Source organism: Hyperoodon ampullatus (assembly GCF_949752795.1).
Source record: "Hyperoodon ampullatus genome assembly, chromosome: 11".
NCBI classification, from domain to species: Eukaryota; Metazoa; Chordata; class Mammalia; order Artiodactyla; family Ziphiidae; genus Hyperoodon; species Hyperoodon ampullatus.
Genome location: NC_136924.1, coordinates 68,778,235 through 68,795,987, shown reverse-complemented (window position 1 = coordinate 68,795,987; position 17,753 = coordinate 68,778,235). Strand labels below are relative to the sequence as shown.

The window sequence follows — 17,753 nt, the reverse complement described above, 5'->3', positions numbered from 1 at the left end:
CTGTCTTGAAGCTCACAGATCTGCTTGCTGAGCATTTATATACCATCCCACCTAGGCATCTTTAAATAAAACCCAGTGCAAGAAAAAGGACTTTGAGCCCAAAATCAAATGAAGAAAGACTCCAGTGAGGTCTTTGTTCCAACCCTCCTCCCTCCTTTTCCTTAAACCAAGCACCCTCCATTTTTATTCATTGAAACCAATTCCTCGAAGCCTCTAATACTATCAGGGCTCCCTAAAGGCAAAGAACACATTTCTGTATGTTTAGTTAGCAAGAGAAGAATTTTCTCTGGAACCGAAATTTTGCTTATGAGGAGGTCATTTGTATCCTATGTCTCCAACCTTCTAAAACACACTGCACTTTTCCACAGTTTAGAAGAAAAAGAGGTACCAAATAATTTTCACACTGAATGAGTCAGCTGGATGCAACCTTTTTTAATTAAACGGAGCTTAGACAGCCCTGGAGCTAATGAAAATCTCCAGTACAACATTCCCTTTATCAGATTTTAATTTTACACATTGGAGTTGGAGAAATGAGGCAGCCGAGGCAGTTTATGAAATTCTGCCTCATTTGAATGGAAATGATAAGGGGGTGCAATTCATGGGAACGTTCCCTTCCCGTCAAGGGGCCATGCGGGCCTTTGCCGCTCACTGGCTGAGAAGGGAGATTTCTAAAATCATTAAGTTTCTTCTAAATTAATCTGAGGTTGCCACTGGATTTGGAGCACAGTGGGCACAGCAGTGCACACTGCCTAGTGCTTTTTCAGCATGAGATTTCACTTGGTAAATTCTGGCATCAGTGAATCAGGAAAGTGAACAGACCCTATAAAAATGTCATTGTCTTCAGCAACCTCATTTTTCCCACCTTTTATTTGCCCTGTATACAAATCATAAATAGTTCAAATAGTTTCCACTCATGAAATATTAAATATTTTTACCTGCCAAGACAGTCTGAGAAGATGAATTTATAGACTAAAATGGATGGAGACCAAAAATTAATTTTTCTTTTCTTCACTGTGGAAAACCTGACATCATTTGTGATTTTTCAGGGGGATGAAGGGCTGGTCATTTTAGTAATTCTAGCTTCTATTTTTGACCCTGTCATCCACTTTTGTTGAAAATTGTTCACCATCTTCTTTATCTAACATACAGACATCTTCCTACATTTTACATTAAAATCAGACTTGTATTTCCAAGAAGAAATAAATATTGGCTCTTAAACATAATTAAATCCCCATTAATCCTCAAAAATGTTATTGTGTTTATAATTCTCAAACTTCTGTTTTGGTATGTAGTGGTGGTGTTTTACATAGTTTTACCCTTTTACTACAAGAAAGTTCTGGTTATTTTTTCAAAATCTCTGATGCCTAAACAGCATGTCTCTCATCCCATAGGTGGATGGAGATATAACATTTCCCAGATTTTGCTTAGCAACAAAGCATTCAGGAAAATATAGCATTCAGGGAAATATAGAAATGGGCACATCAACCAGGAATAGATTAACTGTGCCTTTTGCTGGGAAGTAGCAACATTCAAAAAGCCAACAAGAATGAGTTTTTTAAAGAGCTCAGAAATTGTTCCCACCGAGGGTCTTTGGGAAACATAGTCATGACTGGAGGAAACTTCGTAAAAGAGTTTGGAAAAGAAAATGTGAGCAGAGTCATGAGGTTCCATACATTCAGTACCAGGAGGACTTCCATTTCTGAGCCCCAGGAGCAACCACCAGAGTAGCTGTTGCCTACACCCTTGGACTCCTGGACAGGACAAGAGGGTACAGTTAGAGAAGAGAACAAACAGAAGTACCTTCCATATCAGATACCTCAAGATTTCAACAGTGATGTCACCATGGAATGATAGGAAAAACATTATATTTTCCTTGCTCTTTATCTGTAACAAAGGACTTAGGAACACACACAGGAAGAGGCAGTGGAGTATGGTGGCTGAGGGCAGCAACTCAGAGTCAGACTTTCAGCACTTTAATTCTGGCTCCACCACTTGGGAACTTAGCAAGTTACCCAACTTTTCTATACCTCAGTTTCTTCACTGTAAAATGGGTATTATAATAATACCTACCTCATAGGTATATCGTGAGTATTATCTGAGATTATCCATGTAAAAGCACTTAGCACAGTGCCTGGTATATAGCGAGTACTCAGTGAAAGCTGACTGTTATTATGGGGACCATTAAATGGGAGAATATAAATGAATGTTTTTTGCAAAATGAAAGAGCATGCCAAAAATGTACCATCTAGGGCTTCCCTAGTGGTGCAGTGGTTGAGAGTCCGCCTGCCGATGCAGGGGACACGGGTTCGTGCCCCGGTCCAGGAGGATCCCACATGCCACGGAGCAGCGGGGCCCGTGAGCCATGGCCGCTGAGCCTGCGCGTCTGGAGTCTCTGCTCCGCAGCGGGAGAGGCTACAACAGTGAGAGGCCCGTGTACCACAAAAAAAAAAAAAAAAAAAAAAGTACCATCTAATTTTTAAAGTAAAATACTTGCCTAACATATGAGTATTAAGTACACCACCATAAAACAGAATAGATTTAGAGTGCACGTTCAGAATAAGCTGTAGCTGTCTTCTCTGGCCTACAATGTTTGTTGAACGCCTTTTGCATTCATTATCCATGGCATGCAGTTTTTTGCATTACCGAATATAAATTTTGTCTCAATTATTTTACGTGTATGAAGATTTAGTCCCCAGTAGTAGTTCAAAGTCAAAGTCAATGTTATGACCTACATTTAACCTGCCTGCCACAAATGGCACAGTGCCAGGCATACAATAGGTGCTCAATAGCTTTCTTATTGTGTTATTAATTGGGCTTGACAGTAATCAAAACTGCCCAATAATTTTCAAAGCACTCCATAAAGAACTGGGTCGAAAAGTGAGTGCAGAATTCTGAAGTTCACTCACTGTACCTCATTTGACAATATTTTACAGAGCTCAATAGAATGGCTGTGGGTAGATTAGCCAGACCCAGCAATGACTGCATCTTGCTAAAAAGTCTTCTGGTACACCCTAAAGTCGAATGAGGATGGTGAAAGAGAATCCATCAGGGACTTCCTGGGCAGTGCTCTTTATCCCAAGGAAACTGCTGCTGCAGTATGGACAGTGTGGACATGGACCCTCTGGCTGATATTCCTGTTCATTCATGCATGCATCCATTCACTCATTCATTCACTCATTCATCAGTCATTATATACCAGCCACTGTTCTATTGCCATGATACATCTAGTGAGCAAGACAAGCAAAGTGGATTCCTAGTCTCATGGAATTTACATTCCAGTATAGAGGGACAAACATTAAAAGTATATTAAATAAATAAAGCCATTTCAGACAGTACTAAGTGGTATGAAGAATATAAAACAGCAGTGGGATAGCATGATTGGGAGAGGGCAGCTACTTCATCCAAGGAGGTCAGAACAACTCTGAGGTGGTGGTACCTGAGCTGAGACCTGAATGATAGTAAGAAGCCAGCCATGCAAACAAGGGGGAGAAGAATATTAGAGGCAGGAAGAACAGGAAGTGCAAATGCCCTGAGGCAGGAAGCAGCCTGGCTTGTTCTAAGACAAGACAAAAGACCAACAAGGCTCAAACAGGCAGTGATGAGGAGAGTGCTAGGGGATGAAGCTGGAGAGATAAGTAGGACTCACTTTTGATTCTGTTTGTAATTGTAACCAGTTGAAGTACCTTAAATGGGAGTCACATGATCTAACTTATGGATGTGAAAGATCATTCTGTATTGTGGATACAGAGATGAACCAGGGAGCCAAGTCTGAAGATGAGGAAGTGATCTAGGTGAAGGAGATGGTGGCTTGAAAGTAGAATAGTAGAGAGGGAGATGGAACCCAAACTAGAAACAGCAGTGGATAGAAGGAAAGGGCCAGATGGTTTAGGGTTACAAAATTATGGTGGCCAGAAAAGTGTGCTGCAGATTCCTGAAATATTCTCTAAACTTAAGTGCCCAATGAGTGAAATTTGTTGAGTGAGAGATACATCTATTTCCTTTAAAAGATGATTCATTGGCAAGTAGATAGAAAGTAGACAGAATCAATGCTATTAATAAAGGGTCATTGGATTTTATTCTGTGTACGAGCATCACGCTAAGCACCTTAGGTATATAATTCTCACAGTTGGCCTGTGGAATAGATGCTTTCATGATCTCCACTTGACGTACGAAGAAACTGAGGCCTAGAGAGGTTGAGTAACTGGCCAGGGTTATATACAGAAGATGGGCTGGAGCCGGAACAGAAACTCAGCTTGGCCTGAGCCCATGGTGATCTGTCCACACTAGTGCTTTTGTTCCATTTACTGTCTCATTCCAGAAAGGCTGTGAAGTGGCCAGTGAGACTGATATCATGGATGGTATAATCTAAACTCTTATGTAAATAACCCTCCTTTAAATACTTACAGAGTATCTGGCCTCACTACATGAATAGATACTGCAGTCATTCACATGTAAGGCATCTAACCTTAGAATCATAACAGTAGGAGATAAAAGTTCATATTTTATTTTTCATTTTTTAAGATACTTAAATGGAAAATTTCATGTCAATACAGTAACAAACATAAAAGTGCTTGTATTTCAGAACACTGGGTAGAAAATCAAATCTAAACAATATTGAAATTAGAATGGAAATATGATATACAATTTTTTGAAAATAAAGGGGACACCAGAATTTTGAATTGAATTGACTTTATTAAAATTTCATGGCATCTTAAGGAAATATAAAGTATTTGAAATACTTTAGTAATTAAATATCTCTTTCAAATGTAAATACATCTTTTAAAAATACCCCCAAAATTATAAAATATATTGAGACGTTTATCTTCTGATTAGAGTATAAATAAGATCCTGATAATGATAGATGATTAGAGTGGTTTATTGTTGAGAAAAATCAAGTTCAAGTGATGAATAGTAGTGTAATTAAAATGTCAGAGCAGTAAATTGTGATGTGTGACTAGTAAACCCCTTGAATCAGGAGCCAATGTGATTTATCCTTCCTTCTCTTCTTTTTCTCAAAACAAGTGCTACTAACTGGCCAAGATTTGCAAATCTTTAATCACTAATCTTGTGCCGTAGATCTTTGTGGGGTTGACTTTTAAGTTTAAAAAAAATGTTTTTAATCTCTGCTGTGAAGCACAGGGGGAGATTAGAAATTGATTCAATAGTCATCTTAAAAGAAGAAAAAATGGGCTGGGGAAAGACATGCATTATTCTTGGGAAGATGAAAAGTTACCATCCCTGATGTTAATCATCAGTTTTGCTGACCACTGAGAAAAGTCTATATATATATATATTTTTTGCAAGCAGCTTTCATTTTTTTGTTACACTTTTTATTTGTGCAATTCAGTTACTTTTTCCTCTTTTTTTTTTTTTTTGGTTCTTTGTTTGTTTGTTTGTTTTTCTTATTTCTCATCATCACTTCATATGGGCAGTGAAAATTCAGAGGAGCGACAGGCAACCTCCCTGGGATTCCTGGGCCAGCGACCACTGCAGTCTTCACACCTACCATCACTATAATACGTACCACCCTGACCATTGCAGAGCGCCAGCCCTGACATTCGCGAAAGCACCTCCTCCAAACAGCCCTCGTAATGTTCCAGGCTTTCGCCTCCTGGTCTTTTACTTAAATTATATTCTTCTCACCCCTTCCTCATCTGATTCATACCATTTTTGGTTTCATGGGTGTGGTGTGCTTTTCTTTATGTAGTAGCAACTTATCATTTCTGTCATCTCTTAAGTCCTTCTTTTCCATCAGAAAGCATTTGTTGTTAGGACAGGACGTAAAGGTTCCGAATGCTTTACGTGTGGTCAGGAAATAACAATGCAGAATAGTATATACAGTACAGTATTCTCAGACCTTATTTGCGTATGTGGAACCACTTGTGAAATTCATGTCAGAAAATATCTATGAAAACGAGGTTATGTATTTGATGCATTGAGTTGTTGTTTATGGAGAAACTTGTTTTAATGTTTACTTTTTTGTCTAAAGCAAAATTCATAGAGCCTCTCCGTGTTGCATTATACTTATGAGGATCAGCGCTGCTCCTCAGGCATTTCCGGGCCCTTGTAACTCGGATTCTAAAGCGCTGTCTCCATGGCTCCTGAGATCCGGTCTCTTATTGGTTGGGGTACCTACTAGCCATTGCTGTGCCTCTTGTGTGTCTTTCTGTATTGTTGCTGGTTGGCAGGTGTGGCCGGCTCACGCCCCCCCTGAGAATGCTCTGTGCCAAGCCCTCACTCTTTTACAGCAGCTTTGTCTTCGTCCTTTTCTCCTACCTCCACGAGTGCGTACAGCCTGAGTTCCCTGAACGTGGGGACTTTGCCTCGAAGCCTCTACTGCACTAGCCCACGTGGAACCATGATGAGGAGGAGGTTGAAAAAGAAAGACTTCAAAAGCTCACGTAAGTGAAATGGTAGCCAATGACTTTGGGCCTGGAGGAAACGTGTGGGTCCGTTGGAGTCTTGGCTATAAGGAAACCTGCGGGAAGAGTGTTTCACAGGTAGACGCTAAGCAGCTCGGAGCCCTGTGCCAAAGACCGTTGAAATGATCTCTCTTATCGACATGGTAATGATTGCACCAAATACAGTTTCAGACTGAATTTGTTAGTTCATTCTACCTTTGCCTACACCTTTTTTTTTGAGATCTTTTTCTTGCTCTTTTGATCTGATAAAATAACCAAAGATGTGATGTTTTTTCTTTAAGACTCCTTCCTTATATTCTGGGTAGTTTGGGACATGAAATCTTTGTTCTTAGATTCTTATTCACTCTAAAGCAATTTTTTGAAAACTAGGTCCCCCTTTTGATAAATATAAGAGTTCCATGCAGTTGTTTAATATTATTATAAATTTCATACTAAATTATATTTCATGAGCCTCCCCCTGCAAGAAAGGCAATGATAAGTTTAAACATGCGTTTTCAAACTATATCTCATTCCCCTTGAATGTGCCTTTTCAAACTGTATTTCACTCCCCAAGATTCTAATACTTTCCCCAGGAACCTGCCCCCCTGAAAATCTCTGCCCTAACATATATCTCTGTTACTCACTCCAGCGTCAGGAAGATTGAAGGATGCTCGTCTTTACAACAAGCATCCTAAGGTCCAGGAATTTCGACTGTGATTCTTAGAAATATGATCTTCTGGGACAGCCAAGCACATTATAGATTAGGCAAGACTAGGAAGATGTGGTTGGCTGCTTGCTTCTGGATAGCTGGTTGTACATGTAAACAAGAAAAGGGTGGTTGAATGCCTTAGGGAAGAAGAGAAGAAACACATCACTCCTAAATTTTTCTTTTGTGGTGACGGGAGGGCAGAATATAATCTGTCATCATAATCACATAACTTTTAAAGGAAGAGAACACCTATCTCTCCAACCAGATCTAATCATAGTCTAGAGAGGTGTGAGTATTTCTTGTTTTTTTTGGTGGCCATGATTGTGATTCCTGTAAAGAAGCTCAAAGAAGATGGGATCTCTTCCTGTGCTTACCATGAGGATAAAGTAAGGACCACTCCTAACTTACCTAAACAAAACCAAACCCAGGTACTTCAAGACTGGTGTTGAAAGAGAAAATGTTCTTGTGAGGAAGGGTGGTTGGATCTATTGGCTCTTCAGCTGGTTTGCCAGAGATTCATCTTCAGAGGTGGGTCTGTGGCCAGGCCTACCAATGCCACCATCAGTGTAGGAGACCAGCCATCACCCATACTGGGACATGGTCTCTTCATGTTATAAGAACCTGAGGTTTCCTTACAAGGAAAACCATCGCAAACCTCCACTGTGGTGTATTCATGATACTGACGTGCATATCCCTTCAAATATAAGATTTGTCATCTTTAGTATAGGTAAATAGAAGGAAGACTGAGAACAAGGAGCTTCTAGAGCCTCATATGTTTCTTAGCTGACTTGAGAGAGTAAATTATTTACTCATGGAAGAAATGAGTTGAAGGCAACATAGTGAACTGGTTATGAGCATAGCCTCTGGAACCAGGTTGTGTGGGTTCTCATCCCAGTGTCATTAATTTCTAGCTCTAGGACCTTGAGCAGATTTTCTAAGCTCTCTGTACCTTGGCCTTCTTAGTTACAAAGTGGGGCTAATTATAGTATTTACCTAATTGGGTAATTGTGAAGATTATATGAAAATATGTATATGTGTGTGTGTGTGTGTGTGTGTGTGTATATATGTATATATTCTCGTCACTGAAAGGAACATGCAGGACAAGAAATACATTCTAGACTATATATTCATATATATATATATGATATGTTCATATATATGTATGAACAATGATATATTCTCATATAATCTTCACAATTACCCAATGAAATAAGAACTATAATTATAAATATACTATATATATATAATATATATATGCTAGAACAATACTTATTAAATAGTAAGCACTATTGAAATTGTTAGCTATTTTGAATAGTTTAAATGTTTGCTATTATGATGCCTAAATCTGAAATGTTAACACTGCTTTCAAACTTAGGTATTTTTCACATGGTTCCACTTTGACATAATACATAGGTTGAGTCTTCCATTTAATGCCTCAGGATTTGTGGTGGATATTTTTATATGAGATTTTTTACATAAAATGGCTTCTTGTGCAACACTGCTTACTGAGAGAAAACAGGCTAACAGCCCTCAGCAGGGAAGAGCAATTAAAACAGATGCATTCATGTTCATACTTCTGCTTTAATGGCCAAACATTTGTTTGTGTGAGGTAAGACTGCTGTCTTGATTAAGGATATTAGTGACTACAAATAAATGATAATCTGTTTGGCTATCTCAGGTGGATGTTTATACATCTTAAAGTTTTTTGGTTTGGGGTTTGTTTTTTTTTTTTGGTTGTGTTGGGTCTTTGTTGCTGCACACAGGCTTTCTCTAGTTGCAGAGAGCAGGGGCTACTCTTCGTTGCGGTGTGTGGGCTTCTCATTACAATGCCTTCTCTTTGTTGTGGAGCACGGGCTCTAGGCACACGGGCTTCAGTAGTTGTGGCACGTGGGCTCAGTAGTTGTGGCTCGTGGGCTTTAGAGCTCAGTCTCAGTAGTTGTGGTGCACGGGTTTAGTTGCTCCTGAGTCATGTTCTCCAAGCCTGCTCTCATGCCTCTGCACCTCTGTATGTGCTGTGCCCTCTGCCACTTTAGCCCTTCCCTTGTTTTTTTTTTGATATTTATTTATTTGGTTGCACTGGATCTTAGTTGCAGCAGGTGGGCTCCTTGGTCGCAGCACATGGGTTCCTTAGTTGCAGCAGGTGAAATGGGGGTGGAGGGGGAGAGCAAATGATGATACTGAGAAGCTGAGGTTGAGAAGAATGTTGTTTAAGGAATTCTTGTCAAATGGCTGGATCTTTTCAGTCTTGTAGGAAAGACTCAGGAACAGAGCATAAGGGAACATGAGACTGGATGGGCAGGAGAAAATGGACTTATGAAAGGATCCTGCATAGTCTGCTAGAATTAAAGATTTTGTTCTCTAGGAAATCGGGAGCCATTAAAAGATTCTAAATGGGGGGGTGACCTTTGCGTAGTAGAAAAGCCCCTTGGGAGCAATTTGGAGCTGTTAGCAAAAGATAAGGGGCAGGGACACTTGTTGGAAGCCTATGTAGTAATCTCTACTAGCAGTGATGAGGCTCTATTCTAGGGGAGCAGAGAAGTTGGACCCTCATCTGAAACAAAGTTAATCTGGCAATAATATGTGGAAAGCACTGGACATGAGGGGACCCAGAAACAGGTATATTAGAATAATTGGAATAATGAATCGAATGCAGTGAAAGTAATGAGAGCCTGAATTAAGGCATTGGCGATAAGAAGGGAAAAGAGGATTTGTACAAGGTATATTTTAGTCATCATCCTGGGAGAACTTAGCAACTGATTGGATTTATGACCATGAGTTGTTGTGAGTCAAAGGTTACTTTGAGATTTCAAGCCTAGAGGACTATCAACATGATGGTCCCATTCATAGAAATAGTGGTGGCAACGAGAAAGAGAAGATGATTAACTCAACTTGAAGATGTTGAGTTTGAGGAGTCAATGAGACATCCTTGTGGATGGGACATCAAGGAAATTCATCACTGGAGCTTGAGAGAGTCTAGAGAGGGAGACACGAGAAGATACATGAGAGGTCATATTACAGGTGCGCTGGAAGTGAATGGGGGAAAGAATGAGAGTAGAAAACACTTAGGACAGAACCGTGGTCAGCTCTGTGTTTGGAGTGCAGAAGGCAAAGGAAGTGGTAAGGGCTGGAAAAGCAAGAAACTAAGAACAAACCTTCATCAGAAGTAAGAGAGGAGCTTCAGGAAGAAAGGGATAGTGCCCAAGGCCAGTTGCTGCAGAGTGGTTAGAGAGGACGAGGCCATTGATTTTGGCAATCAGGAAGTCATCCTCGTGAGAGCAGTTACAGTAAAGGGTGAAGGGAGAAGTCAGTTTTAAGCAGTTTGGGAATCAGTACAAATCTATAGAGAAAGGTCAGAAAGCTAGGGGAGTGAGTAGGAAAGTTAGGAAAAATGTCAAGAGAGAAGTTTTTATGGCACAAAATCACAGAGGGAGTGGAAAGGGAGGGATAGTATCAAAAATAATGAAAGGAGGAATTAGCCTTGTACATCCTCCTGAAATGGGGGTGGAGGGGGAGAGCAAACGATGATACTGAGAAGCTGAGGTTGAGAAGCATGTTGTTTCAGGAATTCTTGTCAAATGGCTGGATCTTTTCAGTCTTGTAGGAAAGGAAGTTTGACCCTTAAAAGAGTAGAAATGTTTGTGAAAAATCCCATGAGGAATCAAATAAGGTGACAAAATATTACACCACAAAAGATTCCAGGGCCCCATAGAGAATAATGTGAATTCGTCATGACTTTCTGTAGCACCCTTCAGCAACTCAGTAACAGCAGTGGAGTGACTGGCTATTACCAAAGAGTATGGTGTATGAGAGTAGACAAAATCACATGAGGTGTAAGAATGCTAGCAGAGGCATCATTGAAATGGTCACCGGAGGTCCAGGTGGAGTGTGGAGGAAAATGACGTTAGAAAAGGCAGCGAGGAAAGATGATGGCTTGCAAACCAGATTCTCACGTGAGGGAGGCAGAGCCTTCTGGAATGTTCTGCTCCTACCTCACTACCTGCAGTAGCTGTGAATACAAGGGCATCTCTTACGTGCTTTCATATGAAGGAGGGGGAATATCCATTGCTAAAAATATTGTTTGAAAGCCATTAGACTGGGAGACAAGTGAGAGACAATGGGACTAGACGTCATAAAGAGGAGGAAGTCAGATCGTAGGGACTCGGGAAGATGGCTCAGAAGGACGTGTGATCAATAAGGAGGATTCAGATATTGACATCCTGGAGCTCTATCCACTTTGAAGGAAGATGGGGTCCAGCATAGGGCTCTGCTGGCAGAGAACTGGAGGAGGATGGAACTGCTTAGTAACTGGCATTGAGAGAGATGAAAACCATCAGGCCAGCATGTTAGGAGATTACGTCCATGATGTCAAAGGTGCCAAGGACAACGAAGGGTTAGAGGAGGTAGGTTAAGAGTCAAGTCCTGAAGTCAGTGAGGAAATGGAGGGACTTTGCAAAAACAGAAAACTATGGGTTTGAAGATGAGACAAAACAGAAATAAATACAGAATATGGAACTTGAAATAGGAGTGATTTGAGATAAACAGCACTGCATACGGGGAGCAAAGAGTATTCTAAACCCTTCTCTCTCCTTGCCCCAGGCAGGGAGCATGAGGGAAAATAGCTTCTGGTTGGAGAGGTTCCTGAGGTGTATGGTGTCATCAGGTTTCAGTTGGAGGAAGGACGCCAGAGACCTTTGTTGGAGGAAGTGGCAGTCAAGCGCAGGACCCTACAGGCAGAGAGCTTGCTCACAGAGAGCAAAGGAGGCCCGGGTGCCAGTGAGCAGCGCTGAGAGGAAGGCATTCCAGGAGGATGCTTCCTCACGACCTAGGTCGGGAATGGGAACTAGACAGCTGTGTGCCTGGGGGCTTGGATGAATATCAGAGAAATGAATGAACTAAGAGATGACAAAACAGGCTGGCGAGCCAGTAGGAAAGAACAAGAGCTGAAGAGACCAAATTTGCGGATAGGAGGAATGTAGGGTTTAAAGGACTCCATTGTGGCAACCCAACGCCACGTTAAGGCTGATGACCAGAACATCCTCATCAGCCCAGGAGCCAGACTTGGATGAGTTGTTTCTTCAAAACGGAAGGTCAAGTTGTTTGTAAAAAGCTGGAACCTTAGGTGCAAATGGCTAAACTGGGGAGAAAAAAACCACATTAGACCAGTTAAGCCCAACCCCCATTTTCCTAGATAAGAAGGAGATAAATGACTTACCCCAAGGTCACCCAACTGGTTGCTTAGTGATCGAGCCAGGACTAGACCCCAGGTACCCTGACCCCAAGACCATCCTCTTCCTACAGCTCCCACAACTGTCCCTGCTTTTAGGGGGTGGGCCTGAGGAGGGGGCTACACTGATGCTGTGACTTAGATGTGACAAATATTGGGAGATTCGTCTATCCTGTTCAGCTCTGGTGAAACATTTTATGCTAAAAGACCAAAACCTCACATCCCACCATCGCCAATGAGCTTTTGTTCCAGAGACATGATCTGTTTCAGAAACGTTGGCGTTCCTGGTGCCTGTTCCAATCTAAAGTCATTTCTTGTGTGTGTGTTTGTTCCTCTAGTGTCATTAGCCTCCAGTACGGTGGGCTTGGCTGGGCAGGTTGTTCACACAGAAACCACAGAGGTTGTGCTCACAGCAGATCCTGTCACAGGATTTGGGATTCAACTGCAGGGCAGTGTGTTTGCCACAGAGACCCTCTCCTCTCCACCTCTGATTTCCTATATTGAAGCTGACAGCCCGGCAGAGAGGTGAGACATTTTCTTTCACGGCATCGTTGTCTGCCCTACATTTCTCGCTGGCTATCTTTGACTAGCTAATAAATTATGGAACAGTGCTCAACGCAGGAAATGCAAGACGTGATGAAGTCTGTTCTGACAATAAAATTTTATGTTCTTGATCAGGTTTGAGAAAGAATAGCGAGCATGAGTGCCTTTAGCAGATTTTTGTCCATTGGCGACTAGAGGCTAAATTAATTAAAAAGGAAAAAAAAAATCCATTAAAAAAACCTCTGAAGTCCAAACTTCATAATAATTTCTCTGCCATGGGGGAATGCACATTCATCATTACTATATATTGGTTCAGATCAGATTATAACAATACCATGGTGCTGAATTATTAATTACTTTTCTGGGATACTTCAAGATTCCCTTGCTCACATTTGTAGCCATGAAATGCAAGAATGTAGGACATTGCATATAACCGAATCACTTTGCTGTACACCCGAAACTAACACAATATTGTAAATCAACTACACTTTTATTAAAAAAAAAAAAAAGGAATGTGGGATATTGCAGTTGACCTAATAGGATGCCCACAACATTAAATAAATAAGACCAAATGCTATTTGCCAGGATCTTGGCAACTTCAACTGGATAATTATTTACTCCATTATGACCTGTAATGTGTGGTTCTAAATTCAGATGTGGGGTGCTACAGATTGGAGACAGATTGCTGGCCATTAATGGAATTCCAACTGAAGACAGCACCTTTGAGGAAGCCAGTCAGCTCCTCCGAGACTCTTCAATCACAAGCAAGGTCACACTGGAAATTGAGTTCGATGTTGCAGGTATGATCATATAATCTCAAGTCAGCTGCGTAGTCAGGAGTGGACTGCATGTGAATTATGTGGATTATGTGGCAGGGGATGGGGGAGGAACGACAGATTGTTTTTATATAACGAGCGTGTTTTTGTTTCTGAGGTTCAAGGTGTCATTTTGAATTGAGCATTGCTTTTGTATTATTCATTAAAATCTCACCACAAGAACAATTGAAAATAAATGTGACAAAATGAATAAGTAATAGCTGCTACAAAAGTGATTAAAAAAATCATGTAGCCTTTATTCTTCCTGACTTTTCCCCTATATGCTAGAGAAACCATATTCTTCAGTCACAGGGACAAGAAATGCCTCTCTTTGACTCTTCCCACTGCAGAAAAAAATATGAAAGTTCTGTGGGGAACAATGAAAATTCATTGGGTGGATTTATTCAAGCCCAGTAGGTAAATATTTGGTCTCTAGTGTTAAAGAGAAATCGCACCAGACACTTGTTAAAAATGACAAGGGAGACTTTATTCAAGACTATTTCAATAGCGATCAAGACTTGCAATAGGAAAGAGAGATTGAACTCAGCGTCAAAAACAGCAAGTGCATTTGTATGACTTAAGTTTGGCCATGGAAGGAGTCCTTGTCGTAGCTAATAGGTGTACAGGTTTTAGAGGTCGGTGCTAGTTCCCATTTAAGAAAGTTGTCTTCTCTTAGTGAAATACTATCTCACAGACCCAATAACCTTTACCAATCAATAAAGATATGCCTTTGGACATAGGGATCACATCATGCTAACAAATGTTTGCTGAATGTTTACTGTGGGCCAGTTACTATTCTATACAGTGGCGATGCAACAGTGGACAGGAGAGGGGAAAAAAAATCCTTGTCTTCATGAAGCTTATATTATAGCAGTACAGAAAGTTAATTTAAAAATTAGTAAATATGGGCCTCCCTGGTGGCGCAGTGGTTGAGAGTCCGCCTGCCGATGCAGGGGATACGGGTTCGTGCCCCGGTCTGGGAGGATCCCATATGCCGCGGAGCGGCTGGGCCCGTGAGCCATGGCTGCTGAGCCTGCGCGTCCGGAGCCTGTGCTCCGCAACGGGAGAGGCCACAACAGTGAGAGGCCCGCGTACCACAAAAAAAAAAAAAAAAAAAAAAATTAGTAAATATAAATTTAGGCAGTAATAGTGCTCTGAGGAAAATAAAGCAGAATGGGGGTTAGAGAATGACTGTAGGGTTTTTTTTTTTTTTCCCATAGGGTAACTCTCTAAGGAAGAGACATTTCAGCAGAAATTTAAAGGTTGAGAAGGAGCCAGCCATGTCAGAATCTGGGAGGAGAGCATTCCAGGCAGAGGGAGCAGCCAGTGTAATAAGCTTGGTGGATTTGAGAAACAGCAAAAAGGGCTCTTGCTGGAGCATATAAGGGAGCTGGGGATAGGAGTCAGGTTTGGATTTGGAGGTGGGGTGGGAGAGGTTAGAACAGGCCAGTGCAGTGCCTTGGTACAATTTTATAAGTGTAACGAAGTCATGGAGCATGTTATGGAGGGGAGTGAGATAACCTGATGGATGTTTTGGAGAGATCCTTATGAAGTGTAGGGGGGACAGTAGCAAACTTAGAAAAAAACAGAAGATTGTAGCAGAAGACTGGTGGCTTGGACAAGGTAGTAGTGCTAGAGATGGTGACCGAGAGTGAAGTTTAGGACGCGGCTTGAAGCAGAGCTAACATAACTTGGTTATGGGTCGGATATGGAAGGTGAGAGACAGGGAAGAGCATAATGATCCTGAGTTATGAAGGTGAGTGGTTGAGCAGATAGCGATATCTTTAACTGAGGAGACCTGAAGCATAGAAATTTGGGGATAACATAAAGAGTTATGTTTTAAACATGAGTAGGCAAATCCACTGTCAATACTAGGGAAAAAAGGACAAGTACATCCATTCCTTACCCAAAAGACTGTTCCCAAGTACCAGTTACTAAGTGCTAGGTGCTGCGCTATGTTCAGATCATTGAAAGAAAGAATAGAAAGGATTGACATCTTCAAGGACTTTGTATCCAATTAGACACAAGAAAGAACTGCTGAAAGATAAGAATAGACTTGCTGAAAGTGTGTTGCCACTGGAATGCAGAAGGAAGTGCCCAGGAGACTGCAGGCTACCTCCTGGAACCTGGGATTGGGGTCTCTGCTGGAGAGCAGGACTGAGGAGTGACCAACATGGTGGTGATGGTTAAAGTCATGGAATAAAGGACACCACTAGGGAAAGAGTAGTGTTAAGAAGGGGACTGAGGAGGGGACTTTGCCTGAGGAATACTAAGATTTAAAGGGAAAGGACGCTAGTAAAGGAGACGATGAAGATGCTATAGGAGAAGTGGGAGGAGAACCAAAACTCTTTGGAAGCCAAAGCAAGAGTTTCAAGGCAAAAGTCACCATCAATAGCATAAAAGTTCTGTGGAGAGTTCAAGTAAGAAAGGCAGGAAAGGAAATGTCCACTGGATTTGGCAATTAGGAAGAAAGACATCGTAGAGAAGTTTCAAGCAACCGGGGGACAGAAGTCAGATTGCAGGGAGCTGAGGGGTGAGGGAAGAAAGTGTTGAGAAGTACAGACAAGCTGTGCTTGTTGTCTGTCTGCCAAGGGGTCTTGGAAGACAGTTTGGCAGGAAAAATGCAGGGAGTGGATGAAAAGGACTGGAGGCCACCATGGGCTCCTCTTTTGAGAACTTCTGCAACATTTAGTTACATACTCGGTGCTCTGTTTTATACTGTCCTATCTTCTTTTTTTTTAAGTTTATTTATTTTATTTATTTATTTTTGGCTGCGTTGGGTCTTCGTTGCTGCGCACAGGCTTTCTCTAGTTGCGGCGAGCGGGGGCTACTCTTCGTTGCGGTGCGTGGGCTTCTCATCGCGGTGGCTTCTCTTGTTGTGGAGCACGGGCTCTAGGCGGGCGGGCTCAGTAGTTGTGGCTCATGGGCTCTAGAGCGCAGGCTCAGTAGTTGTGGCTCATGGGCTTAGGTGCTCCAAGGCATGTGGGATCTTCCCGGATCAGGGCTCCAACCCGTGTCCCCTGCACTGGCAGGCGGATTCTTAACCACTGCACCGCCAGGGAAGTCCTATACCACCCTATCTTCTAATCAGTGGTTCTCAACCAAGGTCAGTTTTGCCCCAGAGGACATTTGGCAGTGTCAAGACATTTAGCTGTAGATGAAAGGAGATGGGACAACAGATAGAAGGGGATTCCGCATTCAGAGAGGTGTTATTTTGTTTGGTTAAGACTTGAGAGATTTGAGCATGTTTGGGGCCCGAAATAAATGAGAGAGAAAAGAGATAATTGGTAGATACGGCTTTCCAAAGGGATGAGAAGGGAAGTTATCTAGAATATAGGTAGATAACTCATCTAAGACAGAAACTAGAAGACCTCTCCCTAGGAGTTTGAAGAGAAAGATGTGAGAATATAATTACATGTTTAGCTGTGATTAGGAAGATCATGTAAGAACTCTCAAGCAAGGGTGAAAGGGTCAGCACCTTGGGGAGAAAAGAATGATGAAGGTTTAGAATAGCTAATGGGGAAATGAATGAGATAACCAACCAGACTCATGTAAAGGGATTTTCAAGCTGGGTGGTAGACCAAGCAGAGTCCAGAAGCTCTAAGTCTATAGCAGCATCAACCTGCATGGTCAAGTAGTTTTTTGTCAGGAGACCTCAACTGCCGAAGAATAAAAGCAAAGACAGTAGATGATTAGATTGATCCAGAGACTGAGATTTCCAGAGAAGTTTCAAAGAAGGAGCGTGTAAGTCATAGAGGTTCAAATCGTTGCAGGAAGAGCAGAGGAATGATTATGATAATAGCATCAAAATTATCATGATATTTATCAAATGCTTACTCTATGGCATGTTACTTTTCTAAGCCCTGCCTGTGCATTAGCTCATTTAGTCCTTAAAACGGCAATGGAGAAAGTTACTATTATTATGTCCCCAGAAAACGGAGATTCCCGTTAATGGTAGGGCTGGGATTTTAACACAGGCAGTGCGGCTCCAAAGGCCACACTCTAAGAACTACGCATACTGCCTGTGCTTGAAAGAATCTAGCTTAGAGAGGGACGGAAAT

General features: G+C 41.6%; 1 protein-coding gene across 11 annotated transcripts in view; it reads left to right on the top strand.

Annotated features, from left to right (window-relative positions):
• The window catches only part of GRIP1 (glutamate receptor interacting protein 1), a gene marked incomplete at both ends in the record, with an annotated part of 711,329 nt that overhangs the window by 612,406 nt on the left and 81,170 nt on the right, over positions 1–17,753 (top strand). For 8 of the 11 annotated variants that reach the window (XM_079716052.1, XM_079716060.1, XM_079716058.1 and 5 more), the window contains 3 exons: positions 6,249–6,401; positions 12,673–12,859; positions 13,532–13,677. In XM_079716052.1, the coding sequence (XP_079572178.1) occupies positions 6,249–6,401; positions 12,673–12,859; positions 13,532–13,677 (486 nt within the window). Of the gene's footprint in view, positions 1–5,432; positions 5,589–6,248; positions 6,402–12,672; positions 12,860–13,531; positions 13,678–17,753 lie in introns of all 11 variants that reach the window. The other 3 variants (XM_079716054.1, XM_079716051.1, XM_079716055.1) reach the window with 1 other exon arrangement.